The sequence below is a fragment of the Oreochromis aureus genome, linkage group 22, assembly GCF_013358895.1.
Source record: "Oreochromis aureus strain Israel breed Guangdong linkage group 22, ZZ_aureus, whole genome shotgun sequence".
In the NCBI taxonomy this organism is placed as follows: Eukaryota; Metazoa; Chordata; class Actinopteri; order Cichliformes; family Cichlidae; genus Oreochromis; species Oreochromis aureus.
In genome coordinates, this window is record NC_052962.1 from 36,390,780 (window position 1) to 36,408,320 (window position 17,541).

Sequence of the window (17,541 nt, forward strand, 5' to 3'; positions counted from 1 at the left end):
GTCACATTCCAAATATACTGTGAAAAACTCTTTTTAAACAAGTCCTGCTAGAGTCAGTCAGTTCATTTCCATAGAGAGGCACTTTGCATCAGCAGCACCATGCTCCAGTGCTCTGGGAGAGTTTATAGTCCTGAGAGTTGAACACTGGATGACTGACAGCTGTCCTTCATCACAACAGAAGCCACAGAAATCCTCCTCATCAAAAACATGACTTTGATCTGCGTCCTCATCTGGACTCTCCTCTGCTGCTGCTTCACAGGTAAAGTCCAGAGAATCAAACTCCTCTCCTCTATCAACATCTGTCCCTCTGAAATGAAGCCCACAAAACCATGAAGCTGCTTTATGTTTTTGTCTCTGTATCCTCAGAGTCCAGAGGACAGATCACAGTGACTCAGCCTGGAGCAGTGAGCTCTGCTGTGGGAGGAACTGTGAGCATCAAGTGTAGGACCAGTCAGGATGTTCATGGCAACAACCATTTAGCCTGGTACCAACAGAAAGATGGAGGAGTTCCTAAACTCCTCATTTACTATGCTAGCACTCGGCAATCAGGAATTCCAGCTCGTTTTACAGGCAGTGGATCAAACTCTGACTTCACTCTGACCATCAGTGGAGTCCAGGCTGAAGATGCAGCAGTTTATTACTGTCAGAGTTTTCATGTTATCAACAGTCAATATGTGTTCACACAGTGAAAAACAGTCGTACAAAAACCTCTCTCAGTCAGACTGAACAGAAACTGAAGTGACTGCTGCAGCTGGAAGATACTTCAGAGACTGATACAGTTCACTGAGGACACACACACACACACACACACACACACACACACACAGCTTTCACCAAAAGCAATGATATCCAAATCGCATAATCACATCAAGTACATTTTTATTTTTATTTTGATAAAGTCAAAATAATTAAAGTCTTGCAAAAACAATGAGTCTCCAAACCCTTTACAGATGGCTGATCCCCAAATCAAATAGCAATAATGCTAATACTGATATAAAAAATATTAATTAAAAGGCAGAAAATAATATTGTGTATTCTGTCTGAAAATGTACAAATTGCAACATTACTTCATCTTTTACTTTGATGCTGTTTATTAATTGTATCTAACTACTAGTATGACCTTTTTGACAACACAAAATAAGCCAAAAATGTTCTTATTTAATATTTGCTTCATTCATTAATAAGCAGTAAAAAATCAAGGGTGAAATTAGAGACTTAGAAGGTAAATAGTGCAGTGTGCAGTGTTCGGGTGATTATTCAAAGAAAGCAATGTATTACACATGTTCAAAAGTAATGGAGAGAATTACTTAAGTCCTTGCCAGAGAAAGTAATTAGTTACATTACTAATTACATTACTTCATTGTTACACTGAAATACATTGACACTAAATTACTAGTTAATAATATAAATTTAAAGGCTAAAACCACAAAGCAAAGATGAAAAGATGCCCAAAGAGGCTTCACCTCTTTGCGCTGCAATCACCACAGTGATACGTTTTTAAGAAATGTAACAATAATGTTTATATGTAAATCTTTCTATAATTATTTATATTCATAAATACCAAAGCATGAGTCATCACACACTCTCTGAAAGTAAATTATGGAAGAAATTAGGAAAAGAATAATTGTTCAAGTTTAACCTTTTAAACACAAATTGACAAAACATTGTTGAGATTTGGATACTTAAGTAAATATACATGTTCCTGTTTTGGAATATCTTTACTTCCTAAATTAAACTTAAATTAAAAAAAGACAAAGGAAAAAAAAGCAGGATGAACATGTCACATGACACAGGATGACACAATGAAGAAAGATGACTGAAAACTTTGCTTCAGCATGCAGCCAGGTTCACCACAATGATGTTCTGCTATGATGGAGAAACTCTGAAACAAGCAGCACTGACCTTCTTCCATCTGTTCTCCATGTTAAAGGAATGATCCTTGAATGTTTGATCATCTTTCTCTGAGTTCGATTTGTCTCAATAACTCTTCTCTTCTTTTCATGTTTTCAGGTTCAACAGCAGAAATCATCCTGACTCAGACTCCTGAAGCTCAGTCTGTTGTTCTAGGACAGACTGTCTCTATCAGATGTAAATCCAGTACAACTATAGGTGATGACATTGACTGGTACCTTCAGAAATCTGGAAAAGCTCCTAAACTCCTGATCTATGATACTAGAGCTCGTCAGTCTGGGGTTCCAGATCGTTTTCGGGCGACAGCAGTTCAGACTGACTTCACTCTGATCATCAGTGGAGTTCATACTGAAGATGCAGGAGTTTATTACTGTCAGCAGCACAACAGCTACCCACTCACACAGTGATACAACGCCGTACAAAAACCTCAAACAGCTGAAGAGGAACTGATCAACAGCTTTAGTTACACAAAATACCATAAAATATACAATTTTAATTTTGGCAATATAGCAATCTGAACAGATTCAAAAACAAAAACAACACTGAAATAATTTCATTTCAGATTTTATTTGTTTTTTTCATATATTTTACATTTGGTATATTAAACCAAAGTGAACTGACTTTCATTTCATCTCTTTCAAACATTTTTATCAAATACGTTTTTAAAACATTCCAATACTTTTACCTGCTCTGTGATAGTTCTTTTAAAAAGCAATATTTTTTTTAATTTAAGTTATGTTTTCATCAGTTTATTCTGTACTTTTTGACTGACAGGCCTCAGTCTGTCAGGATCGGCATCAGGACTTCAGCCAGCATTACCACAAACGCTGGAGTTTCACAGCCCCATCCTCTATACCCTGTACACTCACGACTGTGTCACCTCCAACAAAGACAACATCATATTGAAGTTTGCGGACGACACTGCAGTGACCAGTCGCATTACTGGAGGGGACGAAGTGGCTTACATGAGAGAGGTGGCCAGTCTGGTGTCATGGTATGAGGAAAACAACCTCACCCTCAACACTGATAAAACAAAGGAGATGATAGTGGACATGAGGAAGAAGAAGAGGCCTCACTAGCTGCTGTTTATCCAGGAGAGTGAAGTGGAGAGGGTGAGCAGCTTTACATACCTGGGCGTTCACATCAGTGAGGACCTCACCTGGACACTGAACACCACACAGCTGGTCAAGAAGGCTCAGCAGCGGCTGTATTTCCTGAGGAGGCCGAGGAAATTTGGTATGCTGGCCAACATCTTCAGCAGCTTCTACAGCTGCACTGTGGGGAGCACACTGACCAGCTGCATCACTGGATGGTACGGCAGCACTACTGCTATGGACCGCAAACGCCTGCAGAGAGTGATAACAACTGCGGAGAAGATCACCAGGACCCCGCTGCCCTCTCTGCAGAGCATCTACCATCGCAGAGTCCAGAGGAGAGCTGCCTCCATCATTAGAGACCCCACACACCCCCAACACGGACTGTTTACACTTCTGCCCTCAAGACGAAGGTTTAGTGTGAAATCCAAAACATCTCGACTCAACAACTCCTTCTTCCCCACTGCCATGAGACTCCTGAACAGGTGACCTACCTCAACTGCAATTTGCACATCAGGACAATTAGCACACCAAGTACTTTGTACATCCTTTTACACTGACAACCGCACGCCTCACTTGTTTTCATTTACATATTTTGTACTTATTTATTTATCTTTAACTATTTTTTTATCCTTATTTTTAACTTATTAAGCTTAATATCTCGTCTTATTTGTATCCTTTTGTAACCTAACTTGGTATTTGTGTATGGACAGCAAAGGAAGAATATCATTGCACAGAGAAATGCTATTTCTTCTGTACACATGACAATAGACATTTTGAATCTTGAATCTTAATGATTCTGTATGGAGTCAAATATAAAGCATTTTCTAAAACACATGAATGAATCATCACTGGCCTTTGACCTTAACTATGGTCACTCCCAGTGAAAAGCTAAACATCTTCACCTGTGCCACCATGAAATCAGCCTGCTGTCTTTTTGTCAGTGCCCTCGTCTCCTAACCATATATCATAGCAGATCTTCCTTCTGTCACAAATCATCCCTGACACTTGTCTCCACCCACTCCACCCTGCCTACATTCTCTTCTTCATCTGCTGTGTGCACTGTCCATTGCTTTGGATGGCACAGGACACAGGACTGTAGCCTTGTATCCTCACTGTCGGATGTCAGCACCCATTGCAGAGAAAGAAAGAGAAACTGTTCAGTGTTTCACTTCCCTCTCGAAGCTCAGCAACCTTGGCAACAGATTGCCAAACTCCATCAAACTTGTAAGGAGACATTGTATTTATTTCACATATTTCTGTTTAAACGGTTAATTAAAAATATCAGATAAAAGAAGCAGAAATGTCTAAAATGATTTAAAAAAAAATTGGATCCAAATTTCAAAGACAGGAGGCCGTGGTGGAGGTGGCAGAGATTTCCATTAGGAGTGTCCAGGATGGATAAGATTATAAATGAGAACATCAAAGATTAGAATGATTACACCTAAGAAAGCTCAGGTGATATGAAGCTTCTAGGCAGGAGGGAAAGTGGAAGATCTCAGAGTTTGTTCATGGATGTAGAAGATGACCACTGTGGTGACCCATAAAGGGAGCAGTGGACATCAGATAAACATGCAGATCGGGTCTATGTTGGGTCCATCGCTCCAACCCTGACCCAATCTGGATGTCAGTCTGACGTTCAACATTTAAACTTTGGACTGGGTCATTGTTGGACGTCATGTGCATGTCTATTACAGGTGCAGGAAAATTACATTATTATATAAATTACATGATTAATAAATATAATATTTTTATTTACAAACATCATCATTATTGTTATCAACATGATACATATTAATACAAATTATTTATAAGCAAACACAATTTACACTTTACAATTTACAGCAAACAGAAGGGAAAGCCCTTGTTGGCCAGACATGTGAGCGTGGCATTCCCCTGCTCCAGCTCCTTACTCGAGGGCGGCAGCACCGTCAGGGTGGGACGGACATCACCTAGGAGACACCAATCAGCTTAGAGAACAAGTAACAGTTTCTGTCAGATGTTTTTCTTCTCCAACAGTCACTCACACATTGTTTCGCTTCCCTCTCAGCACAGAAATAACAGCACTGAAATATGTCCAAACCACATAAAGAAGGAAGAAAGTGCAACATTTTATAAACCAGTGTCAAAGTCACTAAAGTCTGACTCGTACATGATAGTGATGGGATTTCCGGCTCTTTTTAGAGAACCGGCTCTTCAGGTTGTTTTGTTGCTTTAATTGATTTATTATTAACAATAATATAAAATTATGCACAAAAGGAATTACTAATGTAAAAAAAAAAGTGGTTTTATTTATATATCTTTATATATAAATATATGCAGTGGTATGCGTAAATATACTTTTATTTATTCACTCCAGATAAAAATTAATAAATAAGTCATATAATACAAAAACCAACTATTCACGTTTCAACTTTTAACTATTTAAATTTTCAGCTTTTTCCTTTTAAACAAATTTAAAGTGAAACAACACAAAACACTGCAAACCACAACACAATTAAATATAAATTAAAATATGAAAACAAAAAGAAGATGCATATTCTCTGTCATATGGGCCTGCATGAATAAACTTTCTGAGTCCTTTATCATCTGCAACTGAAAATAGTTGTGGATGATTACTATACCTTTCTAATGTGACGTTGTTGTGCCTGGCTCTCTTTCTCTCTCTTCCCCTCCCACTCTGTCCCTGTGCTACTGTGAGTGTAACCACCACCCCTCCCTCCTCTGCTCAGTGTAAGCACAAGGCTTACGTGAATGAAGCGAAAAAGCAGTGCGAGAGAGAGTCCCAGTGTCTTCCCCACAATGGCTCTTTTAACCCTTTAAAACCAGCCGGTAAACCCTGCTCACATGACCTAAGAGACCTAGTCTCTAAGACATTTTTGAATAACGTGTTTTCACCGAGTTAGCTATTTTTACCATCTTGGGTAGTGAAGTTGGTAGAAAACATTCTAAAATAACAGGGTGAGCTAGAGTAGGAACTGACAAAGCAGATGCTTTGATATTTTTGGGAAGTTTTTTTCCTTTTATCATTATTGTTATCTTTTGCATATGGAAGTTTAGGCTATGAGGATGATTGGAGATGAACAAAAGGGTGGAGAGGAGAATAGTGAAGTGAGGATGCATATAGTGAAACCTCTTTGAGTGTACAATGTTGTTGATGTGATATACAGAATGTCAGAAAAGAAATGTCTGTTATTGATGTGATTAGCAGAGTAATCCAAAGAGTGGAAATGTGCTGGAAATTTCTTTTATTTTATGAATTTGTCACATGTTTTAGTAATATCACTTTTGGGTCACTTCAAGGTTCACATGTGGGGAAGCATTCAGCTTTTACTCTATTGCACAAAGTCAGGCATCGTGAGAAAGTTGGTGACACCCAGAGGGGGAGAATTCAACAGGTGGTGAAGTCTTTTGTTAATCAGGTCTTTGAGGATGTGGTGAAGAGGGAAGGAGCAGTCTCTATGTGACACTGAAAGAGGAGATAAAGTTGTAAACTCTCTCCCTCTCTTGGAGGGGTCAAGGGTGTAAACAACAACTGTGGAAATGCCTCTGTTTGACTGTATTTAAAGAGGGCTGCTATTCATCTTTAGAGACACGTATCAGTGCCCCACTGAATGTCCTCTCTCCCTCAACTGCTTGGGAATTAAAAAGGTGTTGGCTCATCATGTCTGCAGACTTTGTCACTGCAGAATAATGTCATGGAAATATAATCAACAAAGTGAGATATGTCACAACAAAGGAGCGAAAACTAAAAAAGTGTTTGTTTACATTGTTGAGTTAACACCGAATATAAAAGCTTCAGTGCTCTTTGGGACGGATTCTCCAGTTTTTTTTATTTAAAAGTATTATAATTACGATTTTGACTATGTCCCCACATTCGGTGTCAATGATGGTGATGATACTGGAGGATAAACGTGAGCTCTAACACATCTGTTCAAATTTACACAGCTTTCACATCACTTCATTGTAGGGGTCGAGTTTTTCTTTATTTATTACCTGTCTATGAATTCTACAGTGTTCAGTTGAGTCACATTCCAAATATACTGTGAAAACTCTTTTTAAACAAGTCCTGCTAGAGTCAGTCAGTTCATTTTCCAGAGAGGCACTTTGCATCAGCAGCACCATGCTCCAGTGCTCTGGGAGAGTTTATAGTCCTGAGAGTTGAACACTGGATGACTGACAGCTGTCCTTCATCACAACAGAAGCCACAGAAATCCTCCTCATCAAAAACATGACTTTGATCTGCGTCCTCATCTGGACTCTCCTCTGCTGCTGCTTCACAGGTAAAGTCCAGAGAATCAAACTCCTCTCCTCTATCAACATCTGTCCCTCTGAAATGAAGCCCACAAAACCATGAAGCTGCTTTATGTTTTTGTCTCTGTATCCTCAGAGTCCAGAGGACAGATCACAGTGACTCAGCCTGGAGCAGTGAGCTCTGCTGTGGGAGGAACTGTGAGCATCAAGTGTAGGACCAGTCAGAATGTTCATGGCAACAACCATTTAGCCTGGTACCAACAGAAAGATGGAGGAGTTCCTAAACTCCTCATTACCTATGCTAGCACTCGGCAATCAGGAATTCCAGCTCGTTTTACAGGCAGTGGATCAAACTCTGACTTCACTCTGACCATCAGTGGAGTCCAGGCTGAAGATGCAGCAGTTTATTACTGTCTGAGTTTTCACTATCCTAACAGTCAGTGGGTGTTCACACAGTGAAAAACAGTCGTACAAAAACCTCCCTCAGTCAGACTGAACAGAAACTGAAGTGACTGCTGCAGCTGGAAGATACTGCAGAGACTGATAGAGTTCACTGAGGACACACACACACACACACACACACACACACACACACACACACAGTAGTACAGGTCCTCCATCTTTTTTTCACCCAAAAAGGGTTTAATTTGTGAGAGTAAACTTGTGCACTGTAAATAGTCATTTTAAACAGTAAAATGTAAACATTGCAGCAGTTAAGGAGTGAAAGGCGATTTTTGTTGAAACACTTTCCTGGTTAAGAGCATTGCTTAGAAACTCGTCTTTGGTTTACTTTTCATTTTCTGTTTGGGATGATTGGGGAATATAAGGACCTGTTTTCTTGTTTTGGCATTGCTCACATCCAAAACAAATAAACTCCTCTATACCAAAAATGAACCTTCTTATCAACTCACACGATCTTGTTGTGCAAATAAAGTCAACCTGTTTTTATTAAGCTGTATATTTTCAAACATGAACATTGTTAAAATGATTTGGTCGATGTTTCATCTTTCACTTTGTTATTCTCCTGGTGTTTAATTTGTTCAACGGTAATGCTAAAGTTCAAAAAACAAATCCCAGAATTGTTTTCAGTTAAGCTAAGCAGTGCCTTCATGTTCTAATTATCTTTAACATTACAGGGCTCTAGAATAACTTTTTGCCTTGGTTGGACTGGTGCGCCTTTCTTTCTTAGGCGCACCCATTTTTTCAACCGCATCGCTTAACACCGCGGTTTTACATGTGCCCTTTTTTGGGGGGGAAATTGCTGTCCATACAGACGATATTGATTTGTAAATGATTAACTAAAAATCTTGTTCTTGTGCTTAAAGTGCTTTGGCACTCTTTGGCAATAAGAATGCAGAGATGGCACCGGGTGTTATGGCACACCGTCTCTCTCTCAGTTCTGCAATGTTTGTGTATTGTGTTCTTAGTGGTGTCCCTGCTAGCTTGGAAAACCCACTCCCTGTTGGTGTATAAGCGACAGACGCTTTTTAACATTCGTGACTCACTGCTGATGCTCCACAGTGTTAGCGAGTGATCTGGAGGAATCCCGCCGCCTCTGGCATCGGTGCCGGAGGAGCAGCTTCGCCGTAATCGCTGCTCTGTGCTTCCACAGGGTCTGCGCTTCCACAGGCCCCGCTGGTTTAGAAATTTATTCCCGTTAACGACAAGGAAGCAAGATGAACAGCAATTTTACTGGCTAGCAAGGGAGGCTGGACGGAACCAGGCTCTTGGAGCTAAACGCTCCTCACCTGTCTCCTAGCCAGCTTCAAATAAACAGCCTTCCTTGCAGCTTTTTATTCTGAGAACACAAACACCACTCGATGTAAAACCCCCCTATGGTCACAAAAGGTTAAAACACTGCGCGTGTGTGTGTGTATGTGAGTGTGTATGTTTGTTTGGTGGTGCGTTTGTGTGACCTCCTGCTTATCAAAAGGGTCATAAAAGCAGGAAGCTTACTAACCAAGAAAACAGAACCCTCACATAGGATGTCCCTATAATAAAACACTACAGCCTCCCCCACCAACAAACAGGCTGGAGAGGTGGTCAGAGACAAAGGAATGTCTTTGACCATGCTGCTTGAACTAAGTCTTACACATTTAAGTGACACAATGACAACATTTAACAATTTGACTCCAACAGTCCCCCTTTTTGTCAACTTTGTACTTAAATTTCCACTTATGCACCCTTGTGTTTGACAGTTCAGTATAGGCTTCATTCACACACAGCTCCTCACATCATTCACCTCCTATTGCTGCAAAAGTTCACAGTTAATACATGTACGAAACGTGCTTAGCAATTATCCTACTTCTCATTCATCTCACACACAGAAAACTACATCCTGCAAGGAAACAAATGAATGTCAACAGTCAAAAACAAGAATCAACATTCTCAAAAGAATATGCCACTACAATCCAAATGTATGCAGACATAGGCATTCAAACACATCAGTTGGTTTTTTGTTTGTCCATGTAGCTTCCAGCTATCTTCAAAGCTGTAGCCTGGTCAACACTCCTCTTTATGACCCCTTTCAAACCCCCAAATCTTCTCACTGTAGACATCCTGTGAGGTGATAGAGTCACCTGGTGAATCATCTACATTTACAACTCCTCTCCTTTCCTGTTGTCACTGCAGAAAGTTTTTTAAAGGAAATTGGATCAAGTTGTTTATGATCTTCTCCCCCCTTTTTGAGTCATGTCCACCCATGGCTCAAAACTCCAACCAACTTTAATATAAGTGTACATGATGTAAATGTAAACAAAAGAAAGCCCCTTTGCCTGTCTGTCTTTTTCTTCATAATGATAGCCATATTAGGACACATAAAGGCAATGGTTATATATCTATATATTTTAGCACAAATGACAATATAAAAAATATCAATCCTAACAATGCCCATGTGTCAAAGTAACTGAGAATAAAAAACAGAAAACGTGAAGGAGATATTCCTGGCCTGGCTTTTTATAGCAGATAATCTTAAAAATATTCTGCAATTTTGCATAATTTTAAAAAAGTTTACATTTCTTCAGTATTGAACAACAGGAAATAGGCTTTCTTGTCCGAAGTTATTTAAGTAAAAGAAAAAAAGAAAAAAAAGACTGAGGCTGACAGCGCTGTAAACAACGGTAGACTGGTGGGTAATAAGCGAAGGAATAATGCAGAAAACAGAGATTTGAGATGGGAAACTGTTCTTGAAGTACAGAGAGAGAGAGAGAGAGAGCTGTGCATGAAGTGCAATTTTTATCTTGGTGGAAACAAAACAGTAAAGTAAGAGGGAATTCATGATGATGTTTATCAGATGTGAAGCATAGTTTGTTGCTTCTTTTGCTGCTGATTCAGTCAATTTTGCTTGGAGAGAGACAAAACTTGCAGCTCAGAATCAGCGCAAAAATACGGAAGAGGATTAGGGCCACTGGAAAGAAAAAAAAAAGAATTCTGACTTTAATCTCAGAATTCTGAGAATAACACAAAGAACATACAACCAAGCTTGATGGAGACTCTGCTGACCTGCCCCGTGGTCATGCAGGCTCTCCATCAAGCTTGGTTGTATGTTCTTTGTGTGTTTGGATTAAAAAATGTTAGCTACCGCTCACCGCTCGTCTGCAAGCTTTATTTAAGTGGAAAACTTCCACAACAGGTCCCACCCCGATTATCTCTGATTGGTTTAGACCACGATAGGGACATAATGTGTGTCAGTTGTTGACCACAGGGAGAGTTTCAGAGTTGCGGAGAGTATTTTATTATTTTTATGTTTTTTTACTCGGATAGTTGGTCGTACTGGTGCGACCTGAGATTATTTTTAATCGCACTTGCGACCAAATTGGTCGCACTCTACAGCCCTGCATTACATTTAATTTTTCTAACTTAGCTTTGCTCCAGTGGTAATTAGAGTGAAAGGACTTGAAACCCAAAGTTTTACTCATCTGTGTAAAACAAATTATTCATACCACCTTTACTTAACAGGAGCTTTACTGTGATAGTTTTAATACATTCTTCTATATTTAGTATGGTTTTAATATTTTAGTATTTTAAATTATGCAGGATATATGATAAAACAATAATTTACTTGCAAAGAGTTTTAATTTCTACAAAAATACTTTCATTATGTGGAAAAAAAAGTATTTGAGATGGAATTGTTTTATTTGATCTGAGAACAAAAAGAAATTGTTTATTGTTAATTTATTTAGATCATATAAACAATATACAGGTACATTTAGCAAAGAAAATAAGAGAGAAAAAATACTATAGTAAAATAAAGTTAATACATTTCAATATTGCTTCTGTTCGCTATAATGCTAAAAACCGATAAAAAACCCTGAAAACCATACATTTCACACCCAAGCCTCAAGTCTCGCGGCCCGGTACCAAGCGGGTCACGGACCGGTACCAGTCCATGGCCTGGGGGTTCGGGACCGCTGGGTTAGATAACACTATTGGAAGGACAACGCCACCTAGGGGAATTTCACCCCCAGGAAATATAAAATCTTTTGAGAATAGGAGAAATATGTCACGGTTTGTGAGGCGAGCCGTATGGAATTGTTAGGACCCAAGATGCAGCACAACTGAGGTGAGGAAGCTTTATTGAGGGAGCGTACTCAATATAACAAAGGTGAGTGAGGTGAAAAACAGACCTGAATAAAACCTAAACTGGGAAAAACTAAGCATAGAAAACAAACCTGAAACCTAGAGACACACGCACCGAGATGCAGTGAGACATGGAGAGACTACGAGAGATGACGGAGGAGAATACACAGACGAACCAGCAACGCACATGAGAAAACACTGGGCTTAAATACACACAGGGCAATCAGGGAATGGGAAACAGGAAGGAGGCACGGCTGTGAGTAATTGGACATAACGAGACAAGGGGAGGTGAAACTGGAAACACTAAAAAATAAAGCAGGAACTCACACAGACACAGACTAAGAAACACAGACTTGACACAGGAATACACAGGCAGAAACGACTAAACACTAAACTGAGGAAGGACAGAACCAACAACCAAAGAAATAGAAAACTAGAACCAAAATACATTACAATAATAGAAAACACTGGGTCAAAAGACCCAGGATCATGACAAAATAACCATCAAAACCACACACAGGTTCAGGGATGCACACTGACGCAGGTTGGCACAAATATCTCAGTTTTATTTATAATTCTAGAAATTAAATGAAGAATAAAACAGTAGGAAAACTGAATGTAGCGCCGTTGCTGAAATTGTCATAAATTACAATAAAACAGTAATTGAACTAGGACTTAACAGCAGCTGTGGACCCAAAAGAAAATCACATGGAGAAATCACTACAGCCTGCACCCAGTGCTGTACAAAAAAAAGGAAAGTGTGAAAACGACCCACCACCTACAGTTCCAGGGCCACTGGCGCGTCCTCCGTTCACTAAAAATAAAAGCACAGGACAACACGTTAAAAGGGTAAAAGGACACCGAGCCTCAGACTCGCTACATATCACAAAAAAAATAAAATAAACTTCAACCTTTAATCACACACACAGGAATTACTTGTACTCTGCGAGTCAACCCACAGCTGGTGCTGGTTATGATTGTCACAGCCTCAATCACAGTCCCATGCAGCTCCCCGCAAACTGGGACCAAAGAGCGGAGGCAATGTCGGATTCCTAGCACCAGCACAATACACAGCGGAAGGTCGCTCTAGCCAGCCATGGAAGCGGAAGTGCAGAAAATAGTCCAGAATGGGCTAAATAAAACCAGGCAAACCAAGAAAGGTAAGCCCACCTAAAAACAAAAATCGAAAGCCCTGATGAGGCGAGACAAAACGGCAGGAGCAAAACAGTAAGACAGTACACAAAGGCAATAAACAAGACAGCAGCACCACTGAGGAGGAACCCTGAAACAGCGACTAGTTTGAGCGAATAAAAATAGTTTGACCGCAGGAACGGAGGTCCTATACTGTGCTGCTAGAAATATCTCGAGCACCTCTCTCCGTGACGGCTGGACTAAAAAGAGAGAAATGGCCGTGCTACAACGGGGCCGCAAAAATATTACTATAAATTCCGATACTCCGAGGGAATTGGAGGTCAAGCAAGAGCCTACCTGTAGCTGTCATGCGATCTGATCAACTCGCTGTATTGATCCCTAGCAGTGTGTCAGCATTTATTGCTGCATTTTGCCAAAAGCACAGGAGGAATAAACCAGAAGAAAACCGGTGTTCTGGGAATCTATCCTACCTCAAAAACCATCCTACCCGTTGTTTCTGCACATGCGCAGTGCATGCACATAACACAAACCCCAAATTTACATCATTTTTTTAACCCATTGTTAATATTTCTTATGGTTATGGTTAGGATTAGTCAAAAGTCGCTGTGAAATTATAATACAGACAGTACGATTTGCCAAATTAGGACGGTTTCTTAGAACAGCGGCTTCCCTTTATATGGACCGGCGCTGCCCTACAATCAATGTGCAGGTGGGTTCCCAATTAACCCAGTCACGTGACAGCGAAGAACGACCGCTTAAAAGAGCGAAAGAAAGAGAGAGGATGGTAAAGCAAGTGAGAGAGGGAGAGAGAGAAAGGAAGAGAGAGGCGAGTAGCCCATCTGGCTACATCTAACCCAGTGTCTGTCAGACCATGACACAAAGCCCCGCCCACTTTCAAATCCCCGCTCAGTAGTTCATGTGTTACGGGTCCCAAAGATGAAGACCACGATGACAAATATGTTACCTGTAAAAGCAGGTGAAGAGCGGAGTAAGGAAGACACGATGCGTCTCTGCTTTCCTCCAGAACGTGTCTGAGTCTGATTTATTTTACACAAATAAATGCTATATAACACTAAACATGAGCTTTCAAAATACTAATCAGTTGGTTCCTCATTCACATCAATTACATTTACTTATTTCACAACCTCAGTGAAATATACTCTCTGTAACTGGTTCAGTTTCTCAAATTCACACTTCTTTACATAACAGTTACATTCCTTTACCATATCAATAAACACATCACATTGTCTTCTACAGTGTCTTACTGGCTAAACAGTTATATTCAATAACAGCATCAGTAAATACATCACATTTGTTTCCTTCAGTAATTTACTGGCAAAATCACTATTTAGTGTATCATGAAACCCAGCTTATTTAATTAACTGTGAATGCCTCTGTTAGCTACACAGAGTTGCTCAGAGTGCTTGTGTTACACTAGCTAATCTACTCAGTCACTTTAACATAACTATTAACATTCACATCTCACAGAACTGGTTTGATCGGAACATTACAACACATTTGCACAGAGCATAGGAGCGTACTGACTCTGCTTCACGAGCGCTCTACTTAACGAGCGGGCTCGCGATGCGGCCGCACGGGACACTCCTCTGGTTTCTCCCGTGTTTACATATAAATAACTCGGGCGGACCGCCTTAACTCTCTCATTCGCGTTAACGTGGGTAACCATGGTAACAATAAACAAAGTTTTCGGTGCGAGCACCATTTACCGACCTGTAAAAGCAGGTGAAGAGCGGAGTAAGGAAGACACGATGCGTCTCTGCTTTCCTCCAGAACGTGTCTGAGGAAGCAGCGGAAGGTGGGCTCCACTTACTGCACCCCGAAACCCCGGAGCAACCACCAAAGTTCCGCCCTCACTACTTTCTAACATAAAATGAATTCCTGCTACATGGATTTTCCATCCTTTTAAAGAAACTGAAAATAAATACATATAGTAATGAAAAATGTCCCGTTACATGAGTGTTTTGCACAAAATAATATTAATGTGGTCATTCCCTCACAGGGGTGCCACACATGCGCTTTATATACTGATGTAATCTCAGCGATGTTTGTAACGCCTGTTCACTTTTGTTACATAAAAGAAAGCGGAATTTGCTGATCTTGCCTCATGCCCCAGGATATGGATGAATCTGTAAGAGTGTTTGGAAAGGGAAGCAGGAGACTGTTGTTGTAGAGTGGATTGAGTAGAAAGGAGAGTGGAGCTGTTCAGTTACAGAGTTAGTTCCTTACAAAACAAACAAGAAAAAAAGGAGAAAAAAGTTCAAATGTTCTTGTAGAGGCTAAGCCTACGCTTGAAGCCACTGAGGTTTTGTTAACGGGGGTGATGCAATGTCACTGGTAGCCTGATTTTCGTCTTGATACATGCTCAATCATCCAGTTAAGTAAATCTCCAAAAGTTGATTCTGTTCATCTGGACGTAGCGTTTTGTGGGAGAAAAGTTTTGTTACTCATCCAAGTGACTTCTTCAGTCTCAGCTGACTGCAGGTTTCCCCAAATCTTATAAACAGTACATTTACTGTCAGTCCAAGAGACAGCAGACTCCTGAGCAGAGAGAGTGTGTGCAGCAGCAGTGTGTGCAAACGGCATCAGAGAAGAAGAGAAAACCCATTATCCTGACTGACTGGATGAATAGCACTGTGTTTCACTGTGCGTGAAGGACCTTTGAGGAGACTGTCTGAGGTTGACATTTGCCATGTTTGGAGTGGAATGGCAATGAAAGAGACAGTGGGGAGTTGCACAGGACGAAGCTGATCTGCTGCTACACTGCTTTGAGTGAGAGAGGAGACCAAGTGCTAGATGGAATAGGTGAGGACACAGAGGAATGCTGTTATTTAATGTGGGACATCGAATTTGGTTAGAAACCTGGGAAAAAGAAAACTGACTGCTTAAGTGGGAAACTTGAGAAGGAGTCTGAAACACTGCAAAGAGAGACATACAAAATCACACACACAAACAGAAAATGCATTAACCATACTAACACTTACAAATACAATAAAGCTCATGAAGATTAGACACCATCTTAAGCATCTGATTCTGTTTATCGTCTTGTCCAAGTCACTTAGAGAGATGAAAAGTAATAAAGAGACCAGGGGACTAATAGTATATTAGGAAAAATGATTAAATTATAGCAGGGAAAACTTAACAGACAGGTTTTGTTATCAAATGTCGAATTTATCCACTGCTGATAACAGGTTGCAGGACAACCGTTTAACTTTTGTAAAAGGAAAAAAGATTCTGGTTTGACCAACCAGTGATCAGCCAATAAATGTAGTAGTTAATATAGTAAATTGTGAGATGTTTTCTGCTTGATTGGTGCAGCACAAGTAATTTACTGTATGAAGGAAATTCTCTTTTGTGATAATATTTTGCAAATGTATTTCTGTTGTCCTGTCAATTTAGTGGGTTATGAGCTGATATGCAAATTAGTTGATTGTTATTAGATTAGGGAAAGGTGACTGGATTATAACACAAGTGAATAGGATGTATTAGAGTCTGTTAGAGTGGAGACTCTGAAGGACAGAGTTTCCTGTTTCTGATGTATGGGTGAATCCTGCACCCAGATACACACCTCTGAATACATAAGAACAAACTTGTTTTGTGAAATACACGACGACATGTCACATGTTTCAAGATGGAAAAAAAGGAAAGCTAAATAAAATGGTCAGGTCTGTGACCTAAAGAGATGGGAATTGATAAGATTTTTACAATTCCGATTCCATTTTCGATTCTGTTTAACGATTCGATTCTTTATCGATTCTTTTTTAAAAAAAAGGAGAACACTAAGGTCGATTAGCTTAGAACTTTGTTTTATATCTTCTCTTTGAACAAGATAGAAATTTAGGAGTAACATGGCCTTACAAACCCAACAGTGAGATCTTAAGAGATCCACAGCCTACGGCTCTTCAAAGGGGTGTCACAGGGTCCCCAGGAAAAAAAAATTGTAAATGTAAAATAATAAAATAAATATTCTTAACATAACATAAATTATTCTGTAGCAATTACACAAGAATATCCAGTAATGTCCCTGCCTACAATTAAACATATTCACTTACCGAAAATCGGGGCATCTGCTGTGGCAAATGGGTGCAAGCCTTTGACCACAAACTTAGTCACTGCTTGGTGACATTCGTCTCTCCTGGCCTGAAAGGAGACGCTACCGATAGGCTGCAGTGAGAACTGCCAGCATCTGAGCCAGCCAAACTCGCGCTAACATAATATGCACTGTTAGTTGATTATTTACCTGCCGCATTAACGGGAGAGGACGTGCAAACGATACCGCTGCTGCTGGGCGAGATTCACGAGTCCGGAGCGGAATTAAAGACATGACATTCATTTAAGTTCATCGCGTGTTTTGTGAGCAAATGCTTTTGCATATTCGTAGTGTTTCCTCCCTTAAATGAAATATCTACTTTGCAAGTATTGCAAATTGCCCTGTTGTCATCCGTTCTCGTAAAGTATAACCAAACTTTTGAGCATTTGAGCCGCTTAGGCACCGTGTTTCCTGCCAGGTAAATGACTCTCCACAACGTGGTGA

The 17,541-nt window shown here is 40.1% G+C and overlaps 1 long non-coding RNA gene and 1 gene segment (V, D, J or C); one reads left to right on the forward strand and one right to left on the reverse strand.

Moving 5' to 3' along the window:
* Window positions 1–207: 207 nt before the first annotated feature.
* LOC116317924 overlaps window positions 208–17,541 on the forward strand; it is a 51,353-nt gene continuing 34,019 nt past the window's right edge. The window contains 2 exon segments of the V gene segment in view: window positions 208–259; window positions 367–676. Coding sequence covers window positions 208–259; window positions 367–676 — 362 coding nt within the window.
* Window positions 12,242–14,999, reverse strand: LOC120435482. 4 transcript variants are annotated; one of them, XR_005609761.1, is made up of 4 exons: window positions 14,721–14,999; window positions 13,954–14,026; window positions 12,749–13,007; window positions 12,242–12,651 (listed from the first exon to the last, which is right to left on the reverse strand). It is a non-coding gene; the product is annotated as an uncharacterized LOC120435482 (long non-coding RNA). The 4 variants fall into 4 exon arrangements; XR_005609760.1 differs by having other exon boundaries at window positions 12,774–13,007; window positions 13,954–14,999; XR_005609759.1 differs by having other exon boundaries at window positions 12,765–13,007; window positions 13,954–14,999.